At 44.6% G+C, this 12,628-nt stretch overlaps 1 protein-coding gene across 4 annotated transcripts in view; it reads right to left on the bottom strand.

Annotated features, from left to right (window-relative positions):
* The window catches only part of LOC135216276 (intermembrane lipid transfer protein VPS13D-like), a 999,641-nt gene that overhangs the window by 360,680 nt on the left and 626,333 nt on the right, over positions 1-12,628 (bottom strand). For all 4 annotated transcript variants that reach the window (XM_064251439.1, XM_064251442.1, XM_064251440.1 and 1 more), the window contains 2 exons: positions 11,093-11,220; positions 9,328-9,552 (listed from right to left, as the gene is read on the bottom strand). In XM_064251439.1, coding sequence (XP_064107509.1) covers positions 9,328-9,552; positions 11,093-11,220 — 353 coding nt within the window. The remainder of the gene's footprint in view (positions 1-9,327; positions 9,553-11,092; positions 11,221-12,628) is intronic.

Below are 12,628 nucleotides of genomic sequence, written 5' to 3'. Positions count from 1 at the left end.
CGTCCCGGACGGCTTTGTTCCCGATCGCTCCCACGTGTTCCACTGTTTCGTGCTACACTCGGTCTTCTATACCGTTTGTGCTCGAATTACTTAGCAGTACATTATTATTATTCAACTGATGATGCATTATTGACGTGTCATTGATGTAATTTATGTAATTTCCACACGGGGGTTGATTAAGAGTTCACTCTAAGCTCGTAGCCTACGTTGCTTCCTTCAGCTCAGAGTTCATGCATGCATGTTCTTTAGTTGTCAGGTCTCTATGATAGGCTCTCTAAAGGACTCAGGTCCTTTCTTTTGGTCCTGAGCTACCCTGGTCACCGCCCTATGTTTCTACGTTCAGCATAGGCCAGCTGCTTTGAGTCGCTAAGGTCGCCCTCCCTTCTCGGTTGGTCCGATCCAGCTTCTCCAGGACTCTTGTTTCTCTTCTCCATCATATTTCTTCCTTCTCCCCCGTGTTTTGCTAGGATGTTTTTGATATTCATGCTTTTCGAGACGGTTCGGGCTGGCCTAGGCCACCTCCGATCGCATGGTCTTTCTCACCGCTTGGCTCATCCCACGGCCGAGAAGGTTCCAGGCGACCGCTATGAGCCATCCAGCGTTGGTCTCCAATGCTTACTCCCCCCTCCAGGGGGGAGATACGCTCGTTCACGTTGTCCCTGGCAACCGATCCGAGCTCCCTCCCTTCCTCCCCCCACCATGCGGGGGATACAGGAGTTAGCTGGAGGACATTCGACGCCGGCTCGGCTCCATACCGCTCTCCTCATAGAATACCAAGGGGACCCCTGCCTGGCCGAGTCTCGGTTGGCCACCAGGCTCGGTTACGCTCGGCTCTCCTCGGCTCTCAGGCCGCGCTCCCCTACCCCGTGTCATCACCCTCCCCGCTCCGGCGGATCAGGGCTCCGGCACTGCCAGGTCCCAGGACCAGTGACTGTGGGCGAGCTCAGGCAGCATTTCAATACCTCATGCATGTTTACGTTTATTCTTAACATCCATTATTTTAGTTTAAGTTAGCGGAGACCCCGCTCCCCATCCGGGTTTCACCACCTACTTATTCTAATTTTAAGTTTTTACGGCGGGGTTATCCACCCCGCCACTTATTATTGGTCCCCTCCTGCTCCTCACCTGCCGTCCCAGTACTCCTCGCTCCGGCATATAGGTTAGGTACTACTCCCGTTTCAGTGATCTTTTGTCCTCCGGTAACGCCGGAGACACACTGATTCAAGTTTTACCAACCCTATCGGACACTCACCACTTTACAGGGCAGAAGAGCAGGTAGAGACTGATCCTTACTATCATCTATTAACTCCGGTGCATTCCGGTGTTATGATATATCACATCACGGACTTAATCCAGGATGTTAGTGTTGATACTCATGTATCATTTCACTTACAGGTCACCCACTGTATGGAGTCGGGCTGCAATGCCGTGCTCCAAGACCCCTGTGGGCACGAGGTTTGCTGGACCCACGCTACCTGTGCGATCCGGTACAACGATTCGTTGGTTTGGCACCATGAGAGCTGCCCGATCTGCTATGAGTTCGTGGATCATGTCTCCTCCGGGGTAAGTATGGCTCCGGATGCTATACCTTGACATATTTACTTCTATGACCAATATGATTCGTGATATATCAATCAGCATATATTTTAAGTTAATCTTAAGTAGCCTTAAGTATTAATACTAACCCTCTCTTTCAGGGTGCCCAAGCGATTCGGGACGCCGCTTTGACTACCTTGAAGGCCTGGGTTGGTGGCTTTGGACGGAATGTCACCAAGGGACAACCCTACATTCTGTCAAAGGAGATGGCCACCCTCATCTTCCCCGGCGGAAAGACCGCCTCCTATGTGGACCCGGAGGCGGCGGCTCCTCCGATTGCCACCATCCAAGAGCAGGTCGCACTAGCCTCGGAGGAACCAGCGAATCAAGAGGTCCTGCAAGAAGTAGCAGCGCTCGACATCAACCTTGAGCCCATGACAGTAGACGCCACAGATAGGGATGTAAGTGAGGCAGGTTTAGTAGGGGCTCAAGGTCTCCCCTTGAGCCCATCTAGAGCTTCTTCCCCTACTACTTCTACTTCTTTCCAGGGATTCACCGGGGATGGGCAGTCAGTCAGACCGAAGTCCGCCCTGGCGATCCCTAAAGTCAAAGGTAAGCGTGACTTTAAATTGCTTCAAAAGTCACTGTCCAAGAAGTCAGGTTCTAGCAGCGCCCATAAACCTTCGGCTCACCATCCCGGAGTGGACAAGGCTAGAATGACTTCGTACTTGAAGAGTTCCAAGTCCAAGTGTTCTAGGGACAAGGCTCAGCTCTTCTCCGACCATGAGCCTTCAACCTCTACAGGAACCCGTCCTAGGACTCCCAAAGAAAAGGTGGAACCTTCACCTTTCAACCCAGACACCTTCACTGCAAATATCTCGACCAATATTATGCAGTAGATGGGTAGTCTGGTCGGGAACTTAGTACAAAATAAGTTCCAAGAGATGTTCACCCAGATCTTATCTTCTTTGGAGGAGTCAGGCCAGTCAATCCGTGCCACCTTGGAGAGACTAGTCACACAGGAGAACCTCATTGCAGGTCTCTGAGAAAATCCTGCGACAGGTCTTGCACAGCCCGGCATGGTAGCCCAAACCATGCCGGACTCACGTACTCTCCCTACCTTCACAGCAAGCAATCCCTGGAGGATTTCTTCCCACGCTCCCTTCGTAGACGGGATGCTGACGTTGGAGGGCTGTGGAACTCGAAGGCTTGAGGACTTCGAGTTCCATCCGGCAGATCTACAACCCCCCTTCATCGGAAGCGGCGATGAGGGGGAGAAGACAAGATCCCGAAGGAGACGGGATCAAGCTTGATCTCCCGGGATCAAGCTCAACGTGAATGGCTTAGGAGCCTGGAGGAGTGGCAATGCAACAACACCAGCGTCCAAGCCTTTAAAGCGCTTTCATGATTTTCACCGTGGACGCAGAAACGCCCATCACGTTCACATCGAAGGTAGCAGAGCTCACCTTACAGGCCGCAATGAAAGATGAGCCAATGCCGCAGCTCCGGGAGACGGAACCAACATCCCTCCTGCTCCCCGGAACAGACGATCTATGGTTAGATCTCCCGGCCACCTTTTCGGTCAGGAAACTTAAACCAGACTGTGCCATCTCTCAATTTAGCGAGAGACTACCCAGGCTTCCGGACAGCCTCATCCAAGCTGAATTCGACGCCAGGATGAGATTGTCCAGGTCCCTCAATACTCTAGTTATGACGGAGGTATCGGCTCTGATCTACGGAGAAGAGCCGCTATTCAAAATCATAGCAAAGTCACAATTGTATACAATGCAATGTGACATATGATTTCGTCATAGCTAGACGGAATTGTCGGAAACATGTCTTGGCGGAGGCCACCATCCGACATGAGCCTAATAAGCTCTTAGCCTCTTCCATCTGGGGTGCTGATCTCTTCCCAGAGTCGGTAGTGAACTCAGTTCACTGCGAGGCAACCAGACTCAATCAGAGTCTGAAGGTTCGCTGGGGATTGACCAGCAAGCGGAAGTCGGAATCGGCCGTATCAAGTAAGAAAACCAAGAAGCCTAGGAAATTCCAGCCTTTCCAGGCTCCCCAGCAACAGACAGTGATGCAGGCGGTTCCGGTATCACAAGTACCGCAACCGTCCACCTCCAAGGCGCAGCCACAACAGCAGTTTGTGCTGCTGGCACAACCTCAGCACGCACAGGCTTCGACCTCCTACGCTATCTCCCCGGCTTTCAACACCGGTGTTTGAAAGTCAGTCCTTTCAGCCATTCAACAGGTTTGGCAGGGGTAGCAGAGCTCGAGGTGCCTTCTGCCAGAGGCGGCGGAAGAGCATCTAGCCGAGGTAAGAACTTACGAGGAGGGCGCGGGACACGCCCTTCCCCGAGCCAGTGAGAATCCTCAGGTAGGAGGGAGACTGTTCCTGTTTCGCCACAGATGGAGGTTCAGCAAATGGGCCCAAAGTATTGTGTCCAAAGGTCTAGGCTGGAGCTGGATCAAAGGTCCTCCTCCATCCAAAACCTTCCATCAACAACCAACAGTGGAATTGATAGAGTACGCTCAAGAACTCCTTCAGAAAGGAGTAGTGTCAAGAGTCAAGCATTTAAAGTTTCAAGGTCGCTTGTTCAGCATGCCAAAGAAAGGCTCAAACCAACGAAGAATAATTCTAGACTTGTCCCGTCTAAACTTATTCATTCGTTGCAACAAGTTCAGAATGCTGACCATCTCGCAGGTGCGGACCTTACTACCCTGTGGGGCCGTCACCACCTCTATAGATCTTATAGACGCATACTATCATGTTCCAGTAGCAAGACACTTCCGCCCGTTCCTAGGCTTCAGGCTAGGGAACCAAGCATTCTCCTTCAAGGTAATGCCTTTCGGGCTCAATGTAGCCCCCAGAATATTTACAAAACTGGCGGAGACAGTCGTTCAAGAACTCAGGTCTCAAGGAATAATGCTAGTAGCTTATCTGGACGATTGGCTCGTTTGGACCACAAGCATCGAGGAATGCCACAAAGCAACGGTCAAAGTAATCCAGTTTCTGGAACACCTAGGGTTCCAGATAAACAAGACCAAGTCCGGGCTAACACCGGAGTCTCGCTTTCAGTGGTTAGGCATTCAATGGGACTTGAACTCCCACACTCTATCAATTCCATCATTGAAGAAGAAAGAAATAGCCAAGGCAACCAGACAATTTCTCAAGTGCAAACAGACGTCCCGGAGGAACCAGGAAAGGATCCTAGGCTCTCTCCAATTCGCTTCGATAACAGACGTTCTGTTAAAAACAAAACTGAAAGATATAAACCGCGTCTGGCGCTCAAGAGCAAACAACAGATCCTGAGACAAACTAGCCACTGTCCCGGCGATCTTACGAAAACGGCTCCGCCCCTGGACGGAGGTCAAGAATTTGTCGAAGACAATTCCCCTTCAGTTCCCTCCGCCGGCACTAGTTATCCACACAGATGCGTCACTAACCGGCTGTGGAGGATACTCTCAGTACAAGAAGGTACAGGGAACCTGGTCCCTTCCATTCCGCCAGCTTCATATCAATGTACTGGAAGCTATGGCATTGTTCCTCACCCTGAAAAAGCTTCATCCAGCCAAGAAATCTCATATCAAACTGGTGCTGGACAGTGCAGTGGTAGTACACTGCATCAACAGGGGAGGCTCCAAGTCGACCCATGTGAACCATGTCATGATAGCCATATTTTCATTGGCAGCCAAGAACAAATGGCACCTGTCCGCCACCCATCAAGCGGGAGCAAGGAACGTAATAGCAGATGCGCTATCTCATTCAGTCCCCCTGGAGTCAGAGTGGTCCCTGGACAAGCAGTCATTCAATTGGATCTGTCAACGAGTCCCGGGGCTTCAGGTGGATCTCTTCGCCACGGAGTCGAATCACAAACTCCCTTGTTATGTGGAGGAAAGATTTACATCTTTCCTCCAGTGAATCTTCTCTTGAAGGTTCTGAACAAACTCAGGACGTTCAAGGGACACATTGCTCTAATAGCCCCCAATTGGCCCAAGAGCAATTGGTTCCCACTACTACTGGAAGTGGGACTCCGACCTCAATGGATTCCCAATCCCAGGCTATCACAACTAGTACAAACGAAGACTGTGTACGCTTCCTCAGGGATTCAGAAAACCTTAACTTTATGGATTTCATGAAGTTTGAGGCTAAAAGGGATGCCAACATCGACCCTCAGAATATCCTATTCTTAGAATCGAATAAACGGGAATCAACCCTACGTCAGTATGACTCAGCAGTTAAAAAACTAGCTATATTCCTCAGGAATTCTGAAACCCAAACCATGACAACCAATCTGGCCATATCCTTTTTTAGGACACTGTCTGAAAAAGGTTTAGCAGCAAGTACTATTACTACTACTAAATCTGCACTCAAGAAAATCTTCCAGTTTGGTTTCAAAATAGACCTAACAGAGACTTATTTTTCATCTATCCCCAGGGCCTGTGCTAGACTCAGGCCATCAGAGAGGCCTAAGTCTGTGTCATGGTTCTTAAATGACGTTCTCAAACTGGCCTCAGACACTGATAATGAATCATGTGACTTTTTACCCCTCCTGAGGAAAACATTATTCCTTTTAAGTCTAGCTTCAGGAGCCAGGGTATCTGAGCTGTCGGCTCTATCTAGAGACTCTGGTCATATAGAGTTTCTCCCTTCAGGAGAAGTATTACTTTCTCCAGATCGTCAATTTCTAGCTAAAAATGAGGACCCACTAGATAGGTGGGCCCCGTGGAAAATTCTCCCACTTCCACAGGACCCATCCTTATGTCCAGTTACTGCCCTAAGAGCATACCTAAATAGGACGGCCCTAAGATCTTCAGGCCCTTTATTTATGACGGAAAAAGGTGGCACTATTTCCTTAAAAGGAATTAGGCAACAAATATTAAATTTCATTAAACAAGCCAACCCAGAGTCCTTCCCTCAGGTACATGACATTAGGGCAGTGGCTACCTCTGTTAACTACTTTCAACATATGAATTTTGATGATCTGAAAAAGTATACAGACTGGAAATCTCCGACAGTGTTCAAACGCCATTATCATAAGTCCTTAGAAGCACTTAAATTTCCAGCGGTGGCAGCGGGAAACACAGTTTCTCCTGACAATGCTTGAGTAGTAGTAAGTAGTTTAAATCTAGATCTCTCCTTTCTACCTGCCTCACTGACATTCTTACTGTGGCTCTGCCACCATGTAGCCTTTGTCGTTCCATGGATGCCACATGTTGTACATATTTGTGATATTTCCTTGTATTTTGTTTTTAGGATTAATCACACTTTAATTCAATATTGTATGTAATTTTAAGGTTAACCATATTTTACTGTATTTACTCTTAAGTTTTCAGTTACCTTTGTTACCAGTTCGTAACTTTATTCTTAGATTATACCAATTAACCTTAATTGTTTTTTTATTTTTTTCCTACAATATTCTTTCTGTACTCCATTGTTCCAAGCTTATGTGGCCATTTCTCTGGTACTATTTCACGTAGCGACACGGGCGGAGCCCAGAAAAGGGATTTTGACGAAGGAAAAATCTATTTCTGGGCAAGGGCCCGTGTCGCCCAGTAAAATCCCACCCTTCTCTTGTACCCCCCTTTTTGGCCTAAGCTTGGGAGCTAACTCCAGGTATGACGTCAGAGGCGCTAGCCGTAACGGTAGCGGGGAGTGGGCCTTAGGCTGGCTCCTCTCTAGTAGAGGGATTTTGAAGGAGGATGAATCTAAATGGCAAAGGACCTCTGGTAGTGGTTTCACTCGCACCACAAACCATACTGACACCTTTAAATAAGGTGAGCAAGCCAGAATATTCTGGCATTTCCATATTAGCTTTTTTCTCTGGTATGTTAGCAATAATTTACCTTAGAAATGTGTGCTAAAGGGACATTTCATGTGGCGACACGGGCCCTTGCCCAGAAATAGATTTTTCCTTCATCAAAATCCCTTTTTCGGCGATTTGATTGCCCAGGCCGAAGACGACGGAGGAGAAGGGACATCAACACCAACTCCAGACTTCAAGGCTTCGCATGGGTGGTTCGAGAAATTCCGTAAACGGACTGGCATCCATTCGGTGGTGCGGCATGGGGAGGCTGCCAGCTCGGACATGAAAGCGGCCAAAGCCTTTAAAAAGACATTCGTTGAGATGATGACCAAGGAAGGCTACAGTTCTCAGCAAGTCTTCAACTGTGATGAGACTAGCCTTTTTTGGGAAAAAAATGCCCATGGACCAGCAAGTGATATCGAACTTTAAGAAGCTGTATACGAAACATCTTTTCAAGAGATGTTTTTTCATCACCGATACCACAAACCTCACCTTGCGTCAATTTTGGAAGGAGCATTTTGATGTTGTGATATGCATCCGACTCATCGAGCAAGCTTTGCAGGAGGTTTCAAGGCAAACCTTGAATTCCTCGTAGAGGAAACTCTGGCCTGATGCCGTACCCGCCCGAGACTTCGAGGGATTCGATGTGGGCAAAGCTGGTGCTGCAGATTCAGAAACAGTTGACGATCCTGAAACTGTTTTGCAACCAGATCTTGACGAGATCGTTGCACTCGGCAAGTCCATGGGGCTGGTCGTCAATGAGGACAACATCAACGACCTTCTCGAGGAGCACCAAGAGGAGCTTACGACGGATGACCTGAAGGAGTTGGAGGCCATGCAACATAACATCGTTCAAGAGTTCTCTAGCAGCGACGATGAGGAGAAGGACGACCCTATGACAACGGCAGAAATTAAGGATGTTCTACCTGCTTTTCATAAAGTGCAATCATTTGTAGAAAAAAAAGACACCCCGAAAAGCCTTACAAAGGTTGTATGCTTGCGCAGTTCGATGACACTTGCCTGAGTCGTTTCAGGAACATTGTGAAAAGTAGGCAGAAACAATCTTCCTTGGATAGTTACTTTTTAAAGAGGCCTTTAGTACTAGCAGGAGTAAGCAAAAAGGAAGAACCAAGTGATACTAAAAAACAGAAGGTTGAAAGTGGATGAAGTTGAAATTTTGTATATAAAAAACACACATGGACATAAAAAAAAAAAAAAAAAAAAAAAAAAACAAAAAAAAAAAAAAAAATTAATCAGTTTTTGTGAAAGAATTAAGTTTACAGTTTTGTTAATGTGTTTCGTAAAGTTTAGTTTATGTATGTTTTCCTTACATTTTTTTAAGTGTTTCGTAAAGTTAAGTGTACATACGTATCTGCCGTTTGTCCTCCTCCTCTGTTGCCACTTTCGGAGATAGCCTCACTCGAAAGGTAAGCTTCCACATTTTACTACATATGTACAGTATTTCTTGTATACCATGTACACTAATACACTTTATTTACAGGTAATTAGCAGTACATATTAAGTTAGGTATTGAATGGTCCAAATTGTTGTAGTATTTCATTGTTTATAGGTCAATTTAGCTTTATGAAATTTACTGGGGTGTTTTTGGAGGGCTTGGAACGGATTAGCCATTTTACATGTAAAATACGGTCCAAGATACGAGAAGCTCATGATACGAAGGCCACCTTGGAACGGATTAATTTCGTATCTCGAGGTACCATTGTAGTTGGAAAACATGACATTGATAAATTAGATTTTGATATCTATTCATTAAATGTATCTTCTACTTTCATGTGTTATTCTAAGTTTCCTTCATGTGTTATTCTAAGTTTCCCTACATAACTTTCAATAAAGCTTTCATTTTGTATTCTAGAGCTGCAATTTCCAAAAATATCTGCATCATTTCATTATGTACAGGATGGGTACTTGATTACAGTGAAAACAATAGATTTGCAATATTTTGTAGAATCATACTTACAAAGGAGGTTGCAAAACATTTCTGAGCTATGATGAGTTCATGTGATGATCTATTCTCAATCTGGAACCTAGGTGAGAAGGTAACCATGTAGGTATCTCTGTAACGCCCACGACCAGGCCTAACATCAACACCCACAACATATACATAGTCAGGTCGTGAATCAAACGGACTCACACGTAAACGGCGTACCCATGTTCCCTGAGTCAAAGGCAACTTGTGGCAAAACTGAAAAAGAGCAATGTATGCACATCAATAAAACCAAGTCTCTGAACTAACCTTTAACAAATCAAATATAAAAAAAACAATTATCACTACAACTAACATTACAAAAGAATGATACAAAAGATAATACATTTTCGAGAAATTAGGATACAATTACTACTGAAATTACAGTCTTTTGCAATTCATCTTACATGAATCAAAGTTGACTCCACAATGTCAACAAGTTACCCTATACTGAAGGGATAACAGTAACATAATGAGATTGGTACAAACCAAACAGAAATGGCACTTTTATGGATTACTAACTTCACAGTTTTCAAGAGTGCCCCCTCTGCCACTAAGCAGCTCAGGACACCCTTGGAGAACAAGGTTAAATATTTAGCTTTACGACTACTCAAAATAAAAAAAATTTCAATCATGATGCACAAAATCATACCTTTTCTCCATGCCATTTCTCATATTTACTGGATTTTGTAAGTTATTTGTTACTCAATTTACTGGATTTTGTATGCTAAAAGTCATCTTTAATAAAGCAAGATGAATACAAGGGAAAATATTTGTGAATGTGTTGAGTTTAGAAAAACTTTTATCTGCAACGAACATGCTCTTTTAATCCTGAGCCAGTATAAATTTTCACGTATTGCCCACCCACCTCCTACTTTCCCTCTCCTTCCATTCTAAGGCTCTGTTTCCTCTCCCATTACATACACTTAAGCTGTCTGTAACAAGCGTCTTTCCTAAAAATGAACCTTGGGACTTTGCCAAACTTGCTGGCTTCCGTATGGAGTAAAACACTGCAGTCAATTTAGGCTCTGATCTCTGTTTGATTATTACTCAGGAATTTCACTGTTAATTTCATCTTTCCTCCATACATATTTACTCCAATCAATAATAGTTGAGGATAATGTCAGTATATAAATACTACTAAATAATTAAAACAATGCAAATCACTTTATATTTTTAGATTTGTGACACTAACTCATACCCCTCCATGTATATTATTTCTTGGAAAATAAAATTTGGTTCAGTATGGTGTTTAACAGTAGAGAAACCAGAAATTGCTATAAAGATTCCAACAATTTCATAAGCATCTTAATATTGTCAAATTTTCAAGATAACTAACTATCCCCCTAAGGAAAACAGGATTTTGTGAGAATAAATATTCATAAGCATCTTAATATTGTCAAATTTTCAAGATAGCTAACAATCCCCCTAAGGAAAATAGGATTTTGTGAGACTCAATAGGTTTTCAGATACCATATAATTTTCCCAATTACAGAGGTGTATTAAGGGCTAAAGAGATAAAATAGTTTGTAAATAAAATAAAATTTCAATATGTATGCATTTCCTATTTCCTTGAAGTCCCTTGAATATCAATGACTTACCTTTCTACTAACTTTAGATGCATGTCTCAGCTACACCCCAATGGACAAATTATTCAACAATAAATTACAAATTACAAAAACAGCACCCACTTCTTCAAAACAATGATTCACCACAAGAAGCCAATCAGTCTAAATTCTCACTCAACTTATTCTCTTACCTGAGCACGAGATTCTGGGTGTAGGTTGTTACCCACTCTTGCTACAAGCATGGGGCTGGCATCACGATCAGTAAAGGAAAACAGGAGAGGGGCAGCACAGCGAGCTACTTCATGTTCTTTGTCTTGACCTGGCAAACAAATATGAATGAGTTTAGAAATAAAATAAATAAAACACAGTCAGGCTGGAGAAAGATGATATTGTTAAACTACAATAAAGTTTTGTACATACTTACCTGGCAGATATATACTTAGCTATAGTCTCCGACGTTCCCGACAGAATTTCAAATCTCGCGGCACACGCGACAGGTAGGTCAGGTGGTCTACCTTACCCGCCGCTGGGTGGCGGATGTACGAACCACTCCCGTAAGCTTGTCAGATTTTTCTCTTCCACCTGTCTCCTGAGGGGAGGCTGGGTGGGCCATTAATCGTATATATCTGCCAGGTAAGTATGTACAAAACTTTATTGTAGTTTAACAATATCATTTTTGTACATGAACTTCCCTGACAGATATATACTTAGCTGATTGGCACCCTTGGTGGAGGGTAAGAGACAGCTCAATAATACAGGTAAGACGGGAAACAACTAATGTTGTAGGATATAAAAACCTTGGTTCTCACCTTTTCAGGATGAAGACTTCATAGATACTATCTCTGAGTCTGCATTGCCTGGAGAGCTACAGCTAGGACGTGACCTGATGCTGAAAGACTCTCGGATCTACCACTGGGATATGTGATCCCCTATTGTGGTAGAATCCAAGTCGGATGCTGTTAGAGGGACCTTGTCCGCTTACCTAACAGATCCTTACCACTACCTCTGCAAGGAGCCAAAACCCACCAGACCACCTAACCAAAATACAAAGGGTTAATATTACGACAAAAAGAGGTGCCTCCTGCAACCTCTTTCAGACAACCAAAAAACAACAATATAAAATATAGGGTAACATATAAAGAATTTACACAGGATAAGTTTCAGCTCCCTGCCCCAGCACCGAATCCGCCGATACGAAAGGACCCAAGGCGAAGCATTTATCATATGTGATTTTTACATCACGTAGGTAGTGGTTTGCGAAAACCGATTGGCATCTCCAAAAGGTCGCCTCCATCAAGTTCCGCACAGACATATTTTTTCTGAATGCAAGCGAAGTTGCAATGGCTCTCACCTCGTGAGCTTTCACTTTCAGTAGTTTAAAATGTTCTTCCTTACAAGCAACATGTGCCTCTGTAATAAGGCTTCTCAGAAAAAAGGAAAGAGCATTCTTCGACATGGGCCGAGTGGGGTCCTTTACAGAGCACCAAAGCACATCTTGATTCGCCTTAAGTTGTTCCTTCCTCTTAAGGAAATACTTCATAATTCTCATAGGGCAAAAGAGTTCTTTCAGGCTCTTCCCCTACTAGAAAAGATAAACTACGAACTTCAAAGCTCCTGGGCCAAGGCCGTGATGGGTTTTCATTCTTTGCAAGGAAATTTGGAAGAAACGAACACACCATAGAATCTTCCTTAAACCCTACATTGCCCTCAATAGCTTGGAGCTCACT

This window comes from Macrobrachium nipponense, chromosome 6, assembly GCF_015104395.2.
Source record: "Macrobrachium nipponense isolate FS-2020 chromosome 6, ASM1510439v2, whole genome shotgun sequence".
Taxonomy (NCBI): domain Eukaryota; kingdom Metazoa; phylum Arthropoda; class Malacostraca; order Decapoda; family Palaemonidae; genus Macrobrachium; species Macrobrachium nipponense.
Note: the sequence above shows the minus strand (reverse complement) of the source record. Positions and strands in the feature narration are given on the sequence as shown.